Source organism: Oncorhynchus clarkii, chromosome 9 (genome assembly GCF_045791955.1).
Source record: "Oncorhynchus clarkii lewisi isolate Uvic-CL-2024 chromosome 9, UVic_Ocla_1.0, whole genome shotgun sequence".
NCBI classification, from domain to species: Eukaryota; Metazoa; Chordata; class Actinopteri; order Salmoniformes; family Salmonidae; genus Oncorhynchus; species Oncorhynchus clarkii.
The window spans coordinates 41,322,679-41,341,166 of NC_092155.1; the positions used below are offsets into that span (position 1 = coordinate 41,322,679).

An 18,488-nucleotide genomic window follows, 5' to 3' on the forward strand; every position below is an offset into this window, starting at 1 on the left:
TAAGAATGATGGAGGCCACTGGGTTATTGGGGACCTTCAATTCTGCAGCAATGTTCTGGTAACCTTTCCCAGATCTGTGTCTCGACACAATCCTGTCTCAGAGCTCTACAGACAATTCCTTCGACCTCATGGCTTGGTCTTTGCTCTGACTTGCACTGTCAACTGTGGGACCTTATATAGAGAGGTATGTGTATTTCCAAATCATGTCCAATCAATTGAATTTATCCCAGGTGGACTCCAATCAAGTTGAAGAAACATCTCAAGGATGATCAATGGAAACAGGATGCACCTGAGGTGAATTTCGAGTCTCATAGCAAAGGGTCTGAATACTTATGTAAATAAGGTATTTCTGTTTTCGCTATGTCATTATAGGGTATTGTGTGTAGATTGATGAAGAAAAAAATGTATTTAATCAATTTTAGAATAAGGTTGTAATGTAACAAAATGTGGAAAAGGTAAAGGGGACTCTGAATACTTTACGAATGTACTGTATACATTACCAGTCAAAAGTTTGGACACACCTATTCATTCAAGGGTTTTTCTTTACTTTTTACTATTTTCTCCATTGTTATCACGCCCTGGCCTTAGGGTTTTTGTATGTTTATGGGGCTGTCTTCTTTCTAGGTAGTTTGTATGTCTATGGTTGCCTAGATTGGTTCTCAATTAGAGGCAGCTGTCTGTCGTTGTCTCTGATTGGGAACCATATTTAGGCAGCCATGTTCTTTGGGTATTTTGTGGGTGATTGTCTTCTGTCTTTGTGTCATTGCACCAGATAGGACTGTTTCGGTTTTCACTTTTGTTGCTTTGTATTTTGTAGTGTTCTCATTTATCGTCATTATTAAAGATGTTGAACACTAACCACGCTGCATTTTGGTCCTCCTCTCCTTCAGCGGAAGAAAGCCGTTACAATTGTAGAATAATAGTGAAGACATCAAACTATGAAATAACACATATGGAATCATGTAGTAACTAAAAAAGTGTTAAACAAATCAAAATATATTTCATATTTGAGATTCTTCAAGGTAGCCACCCTTTGCCTTGATGACAGCTTTGTACACTCTTGGCATTCTCTCAACCAGCTTCATGAGGAATGCTTTTCAAACAATCTTGAAGGAGTTCCCACATATGCTGAGCATTTTTTGGCTGCTTCTCCTTCAATTGGGTTGAGGTCAGGTGATTGTGGAGGCCAAGTTATCTGATCAGGCACTCCATCACTCTCCTTCTTGGTCAAATAGCCCTTACACAGCGTGGGATGAGTTGGGTCATATATATATATGACTGGAACGAATTGCAAAAATCGCTGAAGTTGGAGACTTTTATCTCCCTCACCAACTTCAAACATCTGCTATCTGAGCAGTTAACCGATCGCTGCAGCTGTACATAGTCTATCGGTAAATAGCCGATTTTTTCTTTTTTCTTTCTACTGTGTTATTGACTTGTTAATTGTTTACTTACTCCATGTGTAACTTTGTGTTGTCTGTTCACACTGCTATGCTTTATCTTAGCCAGGTCGCAGTTGCAAATGAGAACTTGTTCTCAACTAGCCTACCTGGTTAAATAAAGGTGAAAAAAAAAATATATATATATATATATATATATATATATATTTCTCTCATATATATATATATATATGAGAGAAAGATAAGAAATCTTCATGAGATAGACCTGGCTAACCAGGTCAGAATCAGACTCTGAAAACCAGCAGACACTGCGACCCCCAAGGACCGGACCTATGCACCCCTGTTGTAGTTTAACCAAACAATCGTTGGTGTGTGGTATGATCATTAGATAAACATTGCAATCAGGAGTTTGTGATTGGTTGCTGTAACACTGCCTATAACTGTCATACTGTTGTGTGCTATTATCTCTTTATTACTGTATGCTTACACAGCCCAACATCACGACTTGGTTTGATTTATACGCCCTCTAGCTCTTCTGTTGGTAAGTTACCACACTTTGTAATCTGCTGGTAAGAACTCTTAGGTTACAGGTTGGTCATGATAGAAAGTCTATTGTACCACAGTAGGCTACATCACAGTTGGCTACATCACAGTAGGCTACATCACAGTAGGCTACATTTTCCCAACTACATTGGAGGCATTATTCACTGTTTTGCATCCAATTCCAATAACAATCTTGTTGTCTTTCAGGAATTGGGAAAAGTGCATTGGCCTCTCTGGTGTACATGGTTTTTGAAAGAATTGGGCATTTTGATGGTTGGGCATTTTGATGGTGGTTTATCTGGCATCTGGCTTGGAACTAACCATCACGACCTTTCCTCGACGCACAAAGTGACAGTGTGAGAAAAATAATGGAGTTCCAAGGCTGTGTTTTGGTTCCTACGGAGCCAAACACCGTTTCATACAGAGCTGCGCCTCTAGAGGGAGTTGCGAGATGCTGAGCAGAAGACAACTGAGGAGTGTGAGCGGTGGTGCTTCTAAGCTTGGAGAGAGAAGGGGGAGAGGCAGGCAAAGGAGAAGGAAAACATCAGAAGAGGCGCAACGAGAGCGATATTGTGCGTTTATGTCTGTTTGTCATCACTGGACTGGTCCCCCATTCTGACCATTCAAACCGTCAACGGTACCAGTGACTTCAATTCGGCCTATCCTGCCCAATATCGGTTTGTCTCATGCGGTCTAGTTTGGAGGGAAAGAAGCGAGAAGGATGATCACGGTGAGTCCTCTTTCCAGCGTGATCCGGCCGAGTATGCGCATGTTTAATAATGTAGGCTTATTTATGCTGTTTAGGGAAGGCCAAACCTTACTAATGCTATCGTACACCCATTTGATTTGAGAAACGGGATTATTGCAATACCATCAGTGCGTAATTGAGGGGAGTCGGCTGAATTGTATTTTATTAATATAGGGGTTGTGCGCCTGTAACCTCTGTGTTTTTCGCAGTAGTGGCCCAGTGGGCTAATCGATCCGTGTTTCTTACAGCTCAATATTGTCAATAGCCCTGTATAAGCACTGATATCCAAACAAACATACAGTTAACGTTATAGGCTCTAATATCTTGATTTTAAAATCGATGAGTTTGCAGGTTAGAGAAGCACACTAAAATGACTGCTGCCATCCAGGCATCGCTGTCATAGCCACTAACTCAAAGGTCGCAGCTGCAGGAGGTACACGTATAGAATGAATTACCAACCGCAGCACTTCTGTTTGTTGCCATGTTCGAGTTATTTAAAAGGAAATATAGGCTAGGTCATCATGGTAGGAAGTAAAAAAATTTTTTTTTTTTTAAGTATAGGCTAATGTTTTTGTAGGTTAGCCTACTGATGAGCCAGCCCTACAAAAAATAAATAAGGTGGTGTGATGCGTTGGAATGTGGAATAGTGACACCTCAAGTCCACCAGATCCATCAAACTCTTTGTATTCTGGCAGAAGTGATTAATTGTCAATGGATGCAGTGTGTTCCTTGTACCGCAGGCGCTCAATAATTTCAACTCGTGCTCTGCTCTACCGTGCGGTGGTACAAACGGAAGCTTGGTTTTTAGCTAGTTGAAAAGCGAAGCACGTGCTTTCAAGTACGGCGAATGTGGGCTAGACATCCGGCAAAACAAAACACTTATGCATCTGGTGGATTTCGGGCATGACAGTCCACAGTTTGTATTGCCTGTCATGTGTTTATTGATTCAGGGCATTTGTTTGTCAGGGCCTGAGGCATGCTTGAATTTCCTCTCCCCTCGCTGGTTGAAGAACAAGACACATAAACTCCTTGGCGGGCGGGTGGGACATGCAACATTGTATCCTACAAGTAGACTAATCGCACACCGCTACTGTACAAAAACAACACAGCGTCAAAATGGTAATAGCTGTGATCTCTGTTATGGTTGTCACATAGGCAACCCTGAACAGTTATGTAACGAGTGTGTGAATGCCGGCGATAATATAGCCCTCACATAGCCTTTGCATGGAATGATACATTGCATCTAGCCTTGGATGCACTCTTATTCGATGTTATTAGGCTACACGGATGTTAGGCCTGCATACCATTAATACAACATTTAGTGTATGCTGACATAGGCTATTAATTAAACCAGTCTGCAATAATAAATAGTCTATAACAGACATTATAAACTGGGTGATTGCTGATTGGCTAACAGCCGTGGTATATCAGACCGTATACCACTGGTATGACAAAACACTTATTTTTACTGCTCTAATTACGTTGGTAACCAGTTTATAATAGCAATAAGGCACCTCAGAGTTTGTGGTATATGGCAAATATACCATGGCTAAGAACTGTATCCAGGCACTCCCATTAGCCGTGGTATATTGGCCATATATCACACCTCCTCGTGCATTATTGCTTAAATATGGCTGATGATGCGATTATCAAATATGTATTTACTTTGATGCGCTCCTCATAGGCTACAGCACAGTAGACTAAGCTAATAGAAATATAAGCTGTCATAAAAGCGCTAGAGAGGTGGGAAAGGATTCACGCAGTATGTCTACAGCCACATAAAAACAGAGATAATTGTAGCTCTTGAACGCCGTACCGATTGGCAACGTCAAGACATTTGCAATGGGGGCACTGGACAACCTTGTGCACGGGAGAGAACAGAGTTTTCGGAGCTGGAGGGGCTGTAGTAGCGTCCATTGACTGAAGGCAAATCTCCTTGAACTCTCTTGATCCACCAGAAGCCACAATCAGCAGCCTGGACGGATACGTGCCAGAGAAGGCATACTAGCCATCAAGAATAAATTCTATTTTTGCTTCAACAACACAACATGCCTTCCGAAATGAGCGCCTGCTCATGTTCCCAGTTCCCACTAAAAATATGCAAGGATAGGCGACAGCAGCACATCAACATTGCGTTAAGTTGATAGAAGCCGTTCTGCACATTCAAGAACTCTGGTTGTTTTGAGGCCTGCCTGTCCCTGCTATGTTCAGCTGATGCTAGCCTAATGTAGGTAATACTTACGGGAGTACATCAGCTTTGATACTGAAGAGTCGTGATGGTGATCAATCTAATTATTCAGATCATTTGTATGATGTTAAAGGCAATGTGTTCTTTAGTTCTTAGGGAGAACTAGACATATAGTAGCCTAATAATTATATATAACCATATAGTAATAATAAATCATTATGTAAACGATACGCATATATGCCTTAGCTAGAGGTTGAACTAGTCTTACTATTATCATGTATGAGTAGGCCTATAGCTCTGCACAGATGTAAAATCAGTGGTAGTGATTTGTAAGATAAAGCACCTTTAACACGTTAGAAAAACCTATAATGGGGATTCTCTTTCAATGTGCAATTTATATCAGTGGCTAGATTTGTTATGCTTGTGCCCAAATAGACCTCAATTTACAGGAATGAGAAGAATTCCCTTCTTGATCTAATTGATTCAGGAAATGCAAGTCTGATGGGTCATTAGCCTTGATGGTGTACAGTGTCTTGCAAAAGTATTCATCCCTCTTGGCGTTTTTCCCATTTTGTTGCATTACAATCTGTAATTTAAATAGATTTTTATTTGGATTTCATGTCATGGACATACACAGAATAGTCCGAATTGGTGAAGTGAAATGAAAAAAAGAACAAAACAGAAAACAGAAAAGTGGTTCATGCATATACATTCACCCCCTTTGCTAGGAATCCCCTAAAATGAGATCTGGTGCAACCAATTACCTTCAGAAGCCACATAATTAGTTAAATAAAGTCCACCTGTGTGTAATTTAAGTGTCACATGATCTCAATATATATACACCTGTTCTGAAAGGCCCCAGAGTCTGCAACACCACTAAGCAAGGGGCACCACCAAGCAAGTGGCACCATGAAGATCAAGGAGCTCTCCAAACAGGTCAGGGACAAAGTTGTGGAGAAGTACAGATCAGGGTTGGGTTATAAAAAATATCAGAAACTGTGAACATCCCACAGAGCACCATTAAATCCATTATTAAAAAATGGAAAGAACATGGCACCACAACAAACCTGCCAAGAGAGGGCCGCCCACCAAAACTCACGGACCAGGCAAGGAGGGAATTAATCAGAGCGGCTACAAAGAGACCAAAGATAACCCTGAAGGAGCTGCAAAGCTTCCCAGTGGAGATTGGAGTATCTGTCCAAAGGACCACTTTAAGCCGTACACTCCACAGAGCTGGGCTTTACAGGAATAGTGGTCAGAAAAAAGCCATTGCTTAAAGAAAGAAATAAACAAACACGTTTGGTGTTCGCCAAAAGGCATGTGGGAGACTCCCCCAACATATGGAAGAAGGTACTCTGGTCAGATGAGACTAAAATTGAGCTTTTTGGCCATCAAGGAAAACGCTCTGTCTGGCGCAAACCCAACACCTCTCATCATCCCGAGAACACCATCCCCAGTGAAGCATGGTGGTGGCAGCATCATGCTGTGGGGATGTTTTTCATCGACAGGGACTGGGAAACTGGTCAGAATTGAAGGAATGATGGATGGTGCTAAATACAGGGAAATTCTTGCGGGAAACCTGCTTCAGTCTTCTTTCCAGAGATTTTAGACTGGGATGGAGGTTCACCTTCCAGCAGGACAATGACCCTAAGCATATTGCTAAAGCAACACTCGAGTGGTTTAAGGGGAAACCTTTAAATGTCTTGGAATGGCCCAGACCACATACCACAGATTCACAATTGGATTGACTTAAAGATTGCTGTACACCAGCAGAACCTATCCAACTTGAAGGAGCTGGAGCAGTTTTGCATTGAAGAATGGGCAAAAAACCCAGGGGCTAGATGTGCCAAGCTTATAGAGACATACCCCAAGAGACTTGCAGCTGTAGTTGCTGCCAAAGGTGGCTCTACAAAGTATTGACAGTGGGGGGGGGGGGGGGTGAATAGTTCAAGTGGGGGAGGGGGGGGGGGGGTTGAATAGGGCACTCTCAAGTTCTTTTTTTTGTCTCATCTCTTGTTTGTTTCACAATGAAAAAATACTTTGCATCTTCAAAGTGGTAGGCATGTTGTGTAAATCAAATGATACAACCCCCCCCCAAAAAATCAATTTTAATTCCAGGTTGTAAGGCAACAAAATAGGAAAAAATGCCAAGGGGGGTGAATACTTTCGCAAGCCACTGTAAGGGCTTAGCTGCTCGGAAACAAAGTTGCCACTAAACCACTGATCTAGGTCCAGCTTGTCCTGCCCTAATCTGTATTGGTAAGCAGACGGAGGAGGGTAGTGATACAGGATGTCCATGATGGTTGCCCAATCTGATTAGTTTCCTGTGGTCTTGTCTTCATCAGTGAGAGAATGAGTCAGTCTTCTGTGTTTCCTACCGGCGATGCCAGGCTCCCACCACCTGTTATCTCCTTCCTCCTTTACATCTAAATAGTCAAGCCACCAGACTGGTCTATGATGAAATTATAGGCTGAACCTTGACAAATGTTTCAGTTGGGATGATTGTGATGTTGTTGTCTGACATTTCGTTGAAGACACGTATTGAGAGTCGCTCTGCATCTCCAAATGATGATTATATAACTTCCACATATGACTTGTTTTTGGTTGCTGGCACTGACCCATGGCATAATTGTAGCGTTAATTGGATTTCTGGCGTTCTTACTAACATAACTCTTACTTCTAATGCCCTTCTAATTCCACCTCTATTTGTATGTGTTTTGTGTCTCTCCTCCCAGACTCAGAAGCACTGGAGATCATAGAGTATCCCCTAAACCTTTCACACCACCTGCTAGGTCCGAAGCTCTGGTCTGACACACCCCTGGACCTGCCCCGGTCACACCCACCCACCCACACCCCTGCAGAACAGCGTCTGAAACCCCTCACTTCTTCAAACCTCTGCCCACTGGAATAAATGAGTGGACCTGCTGGAGAGGATAGGGCTGGGATATATACCAGAACCTACACAGGTAAAGTCCACAGTCATACTGGTGTCCGTAGAATAACAGGTGAACTGATTTTTATAGGATATTAGGTTAGGATAACCTAGGATAGGTTAGTCTAATTTTCAGAAAGACTGTTGCATGTCTAGTTAAAGTTGGTGGATTTATGAATGATTTTTCAAACTCTAACAGCCCCACCTGCCCTACGCTGTGCTTCTCCCCTATCCCTCCTACACAGAATGTCCTGGTTCAGCGGCTTCCTAGTGGCCAGAGTCGACGACCGCAAGACCGCGTGGGGGGAGCGCAATGGCAAGAAGTCCAAGCGGAAGGGAGGCTCATCCCTCTGCAACCCGCGTTACATGAGCTGCCTGAGGGACCCGGACGCCATGGAGCCCCCCTCTGGAGCCCCCCTCAACCCCCACCACTGCGGAGGGGGGGCCGGGGCGGCGGGCGGGGGGGGCAACTTCGGTGTGCGCTGCATCTGGCAAGAAGACCACTACGGCAAAGGCGGCGTCACCGGTGAAGGGGTGGGGCTCAAATCTGTTGACCTGGGCTTTGAGGACGGGGACCTGAAGGGGAGGAATGGGGGGGGTGGCGGGGAGGTGGGTGACGAGGGCCTCAATGGGGGAGGGGTGGTGACGGCGGCAGACTGCTGGCTGCGGGTGGTGCGGGTGTTCCAGTCCAAGAAGTTCCAGTCTCATAAGCTGGAGCTTCTGTACCAACGATACTTCTTCAGGCTCAACCAGAGCTCCCTCACCATGCTGATGGGGGTGCTAGTGATCGTGTGCGGCGTGATGCTGACCTTCCACTGTGTCCACGCGACCCCGGACGTGGCCTACTCCTCGGCCCTCTCCGTGGCCATGGCCCTGTTCATGGCCCTCATGGTTGTGTGTAACCGGAACGGCTTCCACCAGGACTACATGTGGATGGTGAGCTACCTGGTCATCGGTGTGCTGTTGCTGATGCAGGTGTTCGGCGTGCTGATGGTGGCGCCTCGCAGCGCATCTGAGGGCATCTGGTGGTCTGTGTTCTTCATCTACATCATCTACACGCTGCTGCCTGTCAGGATGAGAGCAGCCGTGCTGAGCGGAGGGGTGCTCTCCACCATTCACCTGGTCACCACCTGGCAGTTCAACCAGGAAGACGTGTTCCTCTGGAAACAGGTAGGCTCCTTGGCCTACAGTGTGTCATATTCATTTATTTAGATTTTCCTAAGGCTGCAGTGAGTGTCTGCGCACGCTGAGACTTTGTGGTATCTGGGCCTTACTCTTGGGCCTACAGCACAGGCTACAATATTATTATTGTATCAGTGCAGGCAACCATGTGGTTCTAGTCTGACAAGTAGAGATGGGCATTGGAAATGATATCACTATTTGAAAAATAACACAATATTTTTTTCGGATATCTGGATAGTCGAAATACATGTGTTTAACGAGTATATATGTTTAAAAAATCAATGTAGACTTGCTCGCTCGACTCAAGTGAGAGCCTGCTTGGACGGGTGGGTGAGGGGTGAGATTGGAGCAGGGGCCGGTGTGTGTGACTATGTGTCTATGTGTGTGGAACGGAGGGAAAGAGAGAGATAGAAAGTAGCCAAACCGACTCATGAATTTTAAGCCTAACTTGTTGCTGCCAAAGTTGATCTATCACACCATCTGGTAGTGACTGTCTTGACTGCGTCAACTTGTTGTGAAGAAGCTAGCTAGCTACAGTAGCCAGCTAAGTTAGCAAGCGAGCTAAAGTTGCAAGGCTAATTGAGGCTAACTGAGGCTATTTTGAGGCGTCCTTGCCGACAACTCACTTCTCTTGCTACACATGGAGCCGCTGACTGTAGCACCGCATTGATTGACCAACAATAACAACAAGCTACATGAGTGAAACGTGTGTAGGCTACCTGTGCAACTTTTTGTATGGGCCCCCACATACTTTTTTCCCCATAAAACACAAGATTTGATATAATGATCTCAAAAATGAATACTCTCCAAAAGAAGATCCAATACTAAAGTTGGAATATTCTAATAACCCTGCCCCTCCCTACTGACAATACATAGTTTTTTGGCAGCTTGTATGAATGTGTTTCACTGTGTTTTGCTCAGTGGGTGGAACAGTGTGTTTGTCGCTGTGTTGCCAGTAGATTTCTGAATGTTTTGTAGGCAGTCTGTGTATCTTTGTGTGTGTGTGTGTGTGTGTGTGTGTATGTGTGTGTGGCCTACTGTATGTTGTTTGTGCGTCATGCCAAGGACCCAGGGGCTAGCTGAAGGTCAATGGGCTGAATGAACCACCTCGGCCGGCCGGATGTGTGTGAGTTTGTGTGTATGTGTCTGCGTGTGTGTGTGCCAGAGAGAGAATACCATAGCCCATAATACTATTAAGCCGTATCACTCAGGTCTCTGTGCTCCCACACAAGGGACACTTTGTGCATTTTAACAATGGTGGGGGTGCTGTATGGAGGCTGAGGCTGGGTGCATTCTGTATTACTGTAACTGTTGTGTAACTGTTTATGACCATTGGGAGAAGGTATGGGAAAGGAATAAGGGGGAGACTATTCCACAAAAACAATAAGGGGACACAAAAGAATGTTTGGCCTAGTTCATGGTGGAACATTAGTCGTTACAATGTTGTTTCCCCCCTTGATTTAAAATAACAGGATTTCTTCCCACTGGGAGAGTGCTCCACCTCTGTCCAGGTTCACATTTTCAGAAGGCAATTGTTCACGAAATGACTTCACGTTATTATTATTATTATAATTATAATTATAGGCTTTATATAAACTAGTGATGGTGGAAAAATCGACACAGTTACATATCAGGATATTATTATTGATGATATATCGTATTATTTTTGATGATATATCGTATTATTTTTGATGATATATCGTATTATTTTTGATGATATATCGTATTATTATTGATGATATATCGTATTATTTTTGATGATATATCGTATTATTTTTGATGATATATCGTATTGTTTTTGGGGACAATATCGCAATATAATTTTTTGCACTAGTCAGCTGTACATGCTTTAATACTCTATTATTTTCCCTTCAGAGCTTGTTCTCCATCATCTTTTTAAACAGGGAGCCAATTTGTTTTCAGCACATTGATTTCCACGACTCGTCAAAACTCCCCTTCTAATTGGCTGGCTCTTATCCCTCCACAGCAAACATGATGAGCGATATGTTTGGAAACAACAAAAACGCAATAACATCACAGTATCGAATTGCAATACGTATAGAATTATGAGAATCGGAATACATTGTTTCCTTAACTAAGTATGGTGATAATATCGTACTATGAGTTCCCTGGCAATTCCCAGCTCTGATATATAGACACTATAGACTCCATACACATTATATTTTGTAGAAAGCGTAATTGTTTACCAAAGGATGTTATTGAGGAAGAGGAAAAGGGAACATCTTGGGTTACTACGAAAGAGGAGGAGATAGTTTACAACCTGTCATACATTGATACTGAAATATACTAATCTGTCACCTCTGACTAGACTAATGTCTATTATTGATGAGGCATATGTTTGATTGTATTACTCAAGCCACTGTAAGGAAAGGTCACTGCTCAAGACTGTGGTAGCCAACCAACATCTGTGTGACATCTTTATTGTGTTATATGGTGAGAACTGGGCTACTGGGCATGTGCGTAATGTAATGGTGTTCTCAATGACCCCCACGTCACGCATGTGACACAAAGCACATAGTGTTTTGTTTGCTGAGCTAAAGTGAACGAGGGTTCCTACTGAATGTAATCATATGTGTGTGTACATGGCTGTACAGTAATAAAGTGCCATCCATCACTTGTATACGCTTGTGTGGAAGTATTTCCCCTTTCGCCGATAACTCATTAACCTTGCTGGGTTTCTGTTGGCGTCGTTAGCTACAGATAATGAATTTGTGAAATCGTTACGCACACACACACACACACACACACACAGTGGAATGACATTGTGGTATAATTAGGATGTAGGGTATGTTGCCTGCCTGCCACTTGCGTGGCTGGCCTCACTCCGCCTGTCACTGATCCAAGCCGCCGCCCCCCCCCCCCCTGCTGAGAACATGGGCTGGATTAGAAATCTAGACCCAGGATGTGTTTGGGCCTTTGCTCTGCCATGGTCTATGTGGAAACAAGATCTCTTCTTCACTCACTGGCAGTGGAGCCTTTTTACAACAAAAAAATGGAATCGCTTTGGCAGTGTTTTCACAAGTATGTGGTACATTTTCACAACTCTTAGTACAAAACTCCAAACTGTTCACACTTGTCACGCAGCCAGTCCTTCGTTCAAAACCTGTCATTGTGCGTTCATTTGGATTGCAAACATTTCTCACCACACCACCATTTCTTCAACATACGTTTATTGTGAAATGTAATGAGAACATGGGTTTAATCACCAAAACACAACATAAGGATACCATTTCAATTTAGTCGTTCTAACTACCAGTTAATCCAATAGCCAACAATGCAAGACACGTGTTTTAAATCGCCCTTAGAAGTGCTGAAAGTAATATGCTAAAATACTGTAAATTACACCGTTTACACATTAGGCAACACACTTACATTACCCAATAATATCTATCCAATGTGTAATCCAAAGTGTGCTCAAAGGGAGACATTCTCTACAATCATTAATACAAAAAAAACACATGTTATTTTTCAGATAGAATTGCGTCATTTGTGTACTGTATGTAATCACATGTAAGAAATGACATGAAACAAATGAAATGAATGAAAATAAAACAACATTTAGCACACATTCATTTGCATCAAGACCACACCACAGTGAATGTCCTCGCTGTTCATGCACTGCGGGATAAACCTTTTGGAATGGTGAATCCAAGCTTGACATTGGTCTGCATTGATGTCGTCGCATGCCTCTTCCATGGCCAGAAGGAGGGTGACACGCTCATGGGGATGGCGATTGTACACCTTCCAACTCCGCGCTGAAAAAAATTCCTCAATAGGGTTGTGGAAAGGAGCGTATGGGGGCAGGTATAGATTGGGTTACAGATTGGAGATGAGTCCGAAACCATGCGTGAACCACCTCTCCATGATGGAACCTGACGTTGTCCCACACAATGACATAGGAAACCCCTTCACCTTGACAGGCCTGCTCAATTTCATTGAGAAACACAATGAGGTGTGCAGCGTTGCAGGATCCAAGTAATGGCCTACGTCCTACCACACACCATCTTCAGAGATAGCTGCGCACATGGAGATGTTTCCCCCACGCTGTCCAGGCACTTGGACGTTCGCCCGTTGGCCGATGTGGTTCCGCCCACGGTGCGGCGTTTTGGCCAGGTTGAAGCCCACTCCATCGACAAAGATATACTTGTGATGGTTCACAGCAGCATCAAGCACCATCACCCTCTATAAATATATTTTGGTTAGTATTCTCTAAAATGAGGCAGCTTAAGGTAGAGAAATGAACATCCAATTATCTGGCAACTGCTCTGGTGGACAATTGCACGCTGCCTCAATTTTAAGACATCTGTGGCATTATTTTTTACAATATAGTTCTAATATGGAGTTGTCAAGTAGCATGTGCATCAAACAGTAAGTGTAATACAGTATATAGTGGTGTACCTGAACATTCTCGGCCCGCAATTGTTTCACCCGGTTGTTGTTTCTCTCGAAAGGCACCAGGTAAATGTGTTTCATAGATACCTGCTGCCTCTTCAAAAGGCAGGTGATTGTTGGTAGGCTGAGGGATGTCACATTCGCCAAAGGTGTCATCATTCTCCTCATTGGCCTGCTCTATTTCGGAAGCCATATGTCATTCCTGGCCCTTACCATTTTCACCGCTGCCCACTCCTGCTGGTCGGTCAGCTCACGGCCACGGACACAACCATGTGTTCTGTCAATTCTGAGGTTAGAACTTAGTGTACTGTCAATAGATCATACTGGAAGAATAATGTAGCATGTTTTGGGAATTTACATACGTTACAGTATGTTATCTACTGTAAATATAATGGTAAAGCGTAGTGCATATCCTGCAGATGTTTTTCTTGGTGAAATGGTCTCACGTTCGAATTGACAGATGATCTTTTCAGGTGTGTGTGGGGGGGGGGGGGGGTGACTAATCTGGCAAGCCTCTGTTTACCCCATGGTCAACCAAGATGGCCCGGACTTCATTAGACACAACAGTTCCACGCCGTTTGCCTCCCTCTCTCTGATGCCCACCTCTTTGAAAGGGCCCATACTCACCTCTTTGACAGGGCCCATGCCCACCTCTTTGACCTCTTTGACAGGGCCCATGCCCACCTCTTTGACCTCTTTGACAGGGCCCATACCCACCTCTTTGACCTCTTTGACAGGGCCCATACCCACCTCTTTGACCTCTTTGACAGGGCCCATACCCACCTCTTTGACCTCTTTGACAGGGCCCATACCCACCTCTTTGACCTCTTTGACAGGGCCCATGCCCACCTCTTTGACCTCTTTGACAGGGCCCATACCCACCTCTTTGACCTCTTTGTTTCAGGGCCCATTCCCACCTCTTTGACTTTTTTGACACGGCCCATGCCCACCTCTTTGACCTCTTTGTTTCAGGGCCCATTCCCACCTCTTTGACGGGCCCCTTGTACACAAGCTCTTTGATTTCCTCCTCTCCCTTGCTGTCTATCCTGTTCCATGTTGAAAGAAATTGCAAGTGTTCACATACCTGCTTTTAAATGATGACCAAATCAATTAGCAATAACGAGTAGTCATTATGTAGGGTTATCATGTATCATAGATGTTTATACTTTACAAACACACATTCTATTTCTGTAGTTCTCAAAATCCATAAATAGTAGACAAACCAGTTGAAAGTCTATAGGTTTACCAAACAGTTAAGTGGTTAACCATTAAGCACTGCTGGATTAAGTGATGGTCAAATGTATTTAAACAAATGAGAAGAGAATCATATGAAAAGTATTGTGAGCATTGCACCTTGAAAGGCAATTACTTTATATGAAAGGAATTTCTAGATGAAACACTGATTAGGTTTGGTGAAAAGGTCACTGTGTGATTTTGTGTGTTGTACTTAGTCAATTGAAAATGTGCTTAGAGTTTTGAAAATACAGCCTTTTCAATGATCTGTTTTGAGTTTTGTACTAAGATGTAATGCTCCAGGTGTCGTGGGTGTGGAGTCAAATGCAGGAGACAGAGAGTTCAATGCTGCGCGTCTTTTAATCGCACCAACGCACCACAGGGTGCTCACAAAAAAGTTACGTTCCCAAAACACAGGGAATCAAAATGTACAATGGGAAACAATCCCGACCGGACACTAACACGTGCCTATACCACAGAGCCGAAGGTTACATAGAAATAATCCCGCACAACAACCAGGCGGGCCGGCTGTCTAATAAAGACAAACTAATTAAACATCCACAGGTGCTACCACTCAACATACAAGGAGGGGAAGGAAAAACAATCAGTGGCAGCTAATAGGCCGGTGACGACGACCGCCGAGCGCCACCTGCCCGGGAAAGGGAAACACCCTCGGTCGGACTCGTGACATAAGAGTTGTGAAATTTTACCACATACTTGTACCAAAGTGATACATTTTTTAAATTTGTGTGTATGTGTGTGTGTGTGTGTGTGTGTGTGTGTGTGTGTGTGTGTGCCTGTGCCATGTGCGTGGGTACATGTGTGCATTTCTGTGTAGGTTGAAGGGACTGCACATATTGTTTCCATTTACAATAATGGAGGGTTCAATGTAAAGACCTTAGTGGGTAGCTGCTGTGTGTGCGTGCACGTGTGTGTGAAAATCCCAATCCAACTTGTATACGTTTTTAAACACTGTAATAATTGCTATTCAGGCTTTATGAAAATCCTGGAATAGCTTTACTGCTGTCTGGGGAGGTAAAGGCCAATTCAGGGCATCTCCAGGCCAAACCATACCCCCAAATGCTAGACTACGGTTACAAAGGGAGGTTATATTACTGGAAACTTTAGAAGTTTACCAATAAACTACCAGAATTTTGGTATCTTTCAAAGACGTTGTGTAAATTTATCACAAGACATCTAGTAGGCCCTTTTGGATGCTGCAAATCAAATCCCATTTTATTTGTCACCTGCTTCGTAAACAACAGGCGTAGACTAACGGTGAAATGCAACTATGCAGAGTTAAAGATAAAAAAAATAAGAAGAAGAAGAATCGAAAAAATGACACAAGGAATGAATACACAGTGAATAACGGGTAACAATAACGAGTAAAAATAACAACGCTTATGTACCACTACCGAGTCGATGTGCAGGGGTACGAGGTAATTGAGGTAGCTACAGTGCATTCAGAAAGTATTCAGACCCCTTCACCTTTTCCACATTTTGTTATGTTTTCCCTTATCAATCTACACACAATACCTCATAATGACAAAGCAAAAACTGTTTTTTAGAAATTTTTGCAAATGTATTAAAAATGTAAAACTGAAATTTACATTTACAGTGCCTTGCGAAAGTAGTCGGCCCCCTTGAACTTTGCGACCTTTTGCCACATTTCAGGCTTCAAACATAAAGATATAAAACTGTATTTTTTTGTGAAGAATCAACAACAAGTGGGACACAATCATGAAGTGGAACAACATTTATTGGATATTTCAAACTTTTTTAACAAATCAAAAACTGAAAAATTGGGCGTGCAAAATTATTATCATAGCACTTGATGGTTTTTGCGACTGCACTTGAATCATTTTTCGGATTGACTGACCTTCATGTCTTTAACATATATATTCGATAATATATCCGTCGAGGCAATTGGTTTCTCATAAGAAGCGATTGGAAAAATGGCTACCTCAGTATTTTACGCAAGATTTTCTGCGGGAGACACCATGTGACCACTTACTAAATATGCTCTCTTACGGCTATTCTTCAATGGAAATGCGTAAAAAGACGACACAATGCTGTAGACACCTTGGGGAATACGTGGAAAACGTAAGCTCATTCGTAGCTCATTCACAGCCATATAAGGAGTCATTGGCATGAGGCGGTTTCAAAAAATGGGGTACTTCCTGGTGGGATTTTTTATCTGGGTTTTGCCTCTAACATCAGTTCTGTGGCACTCACAGACAATATCTTTGCAGTTTTGGAAACGTCAGAGTGTCTTCTTTCCAAAACTGTCAATTATATGCATAGTCGAGCATCTTTTCATGACAAAATATCTTGTTTAAAACGGGAACGTTTTTCATCCAAAAATTATGTTTAGGGTTGTTGTCCTGTTAGAAGGTGAACCTTTGCCCTAGTCTGAGGTCCAGTGCGTTCTGGTGCAGGTTTTCATCAAGGATCTCTCTGTACTTTGCTCCATTCATCTTTCCCTTGATCCTGACTAGTCTCCCAGTCCCTGCCGCTGAAAAACATCCCCATGGCATGATGCTGCCACCGCCATGCTTCACCATAGTGATGGTATTGGCCAAGTGCTTGGTTTCCTCCAAACGTAGCACTTGGCATCCAGGCCAAAGAGTACAGAATACAGTGTGTGTGCATAGTTAGTGCAAGAGAGTCAGTGCAAAAAAAGGTTGAAGCAAGGTAGTTCAGGTAGCTATTTGATGAGCTATTTAGCAGTCTTGTTTAGAAGTCTTATGGGTTGGGGGTTGAAGCTGTTCAGCGTCCTGTTGGTTCCAGACTTGGTGCACCGGTACCGCTTGCCTTGCGATAGCAGAGAGAACAGTCTATGGCTTTGGTGGCTGGAGTCTTTGACAATTTTAGGGGCCTTCCTCTGACACCGCCTGGTATAGAGGTCTTGGATGGTAGGGAGCTCGGACCCAGTGATGTAACTGGGTTGTACTCACCACCCTCTGTAGCGCCTTGCAGTTGAATGCCTTGCAGTTGCCGTACCAAGTGGTGATGCAGCCAGTCAAAATGCTCTCAATGGTGCAGCTGTATAACTTTTGGTGGATCTGAGGGCCCATGCCAAATCTTTTCAGCCTCCTGAGGGGGTTGAAGCTGTTCAAGGTCCTATTGGTTCCAGACTTGGTGCACTGGTACCGCTTGCCATGCGGTAGTACGAAGAACCGTCTATGGCTTGGGTGGCTGGAGTCTTTGACACATTTTGGGGCATTACTCTGACACCGCCTGGTATAGAGGTCCTGGATGGTAGAGAGCTTGGCCCCAGTGATGTACTGGGTCGTACTCACCACCCCCGGGAGCGCCTTGCAGCTGGATGCCTTGCAGTTGCCGTACCAAGCGGTGATGCAGCCAGTCAAGATGCTGTCAATGGTGCAGCTGTATAACCTTTGGAGGGTCTGAGGGCCCATGCCGAATCTTTTCAGCCTCTTGAGGGGGAAGGAGCATTGTTGTTCCCTCTTCATGACCGTGTTGGTGTGTTTGGACAATGGTGATGTGGACACAGAGGATTTTAAAGCTCTTGACTCACTCCAATACAGCCCCATCGATGTGGATGGGGGCTTGCTCAGCCTGTTACGCAGTCTCCTCGTGGATTGCTATGTAATCGGCCATAATCGGCGTCCAAAAATGCTGATTACCGATTGTTATAAAAACTTGAAAACTAACCCTAACCCTAATTAATCGGCCAACCTCTAATGGAGATTGCGTCATCTGTGGATCTGTGAGGCTGCTTGGCCATGGAACCCATTTCATGGATCTCCAGACGAAAGGTTCTTGTGCTGACGTTGCTTAAAGAGTCATTTTGGAACTCGGTTGTGAGTGTTGCAAAACGTGGAC

General features: G+C 43.7%; 1 protein-coding gene across 1 annotated transcript in view; it reads left to right on the forward strand.

Annotated features, from left to right (window-relative positions):
* The first annotated feature begins 7,683 nt into the window (after positions 1–7,683).
* LOC139416306 (adenylate cyclase type 6-like) overlaps positions 7,684–18,488 on the forward strand; it is a 40,562-nt gene continuing 29,757 nt past the window's right edge. Inside the window, exons 1-2 of the mRNA XM_071164800.1 lie at positions 7,684–7,845; positions 8,057–8,981. Coding sequence (XP_071020901.1) covers positions 8,058–8,981 — 924 coding nt within the window. The 5' untranslated portion in view covers positions 7,684–7,845; position 8,057. The remainder of the gene's footprint in view (positions 7,846–8,056; positions 8,982–18,488) is intronic.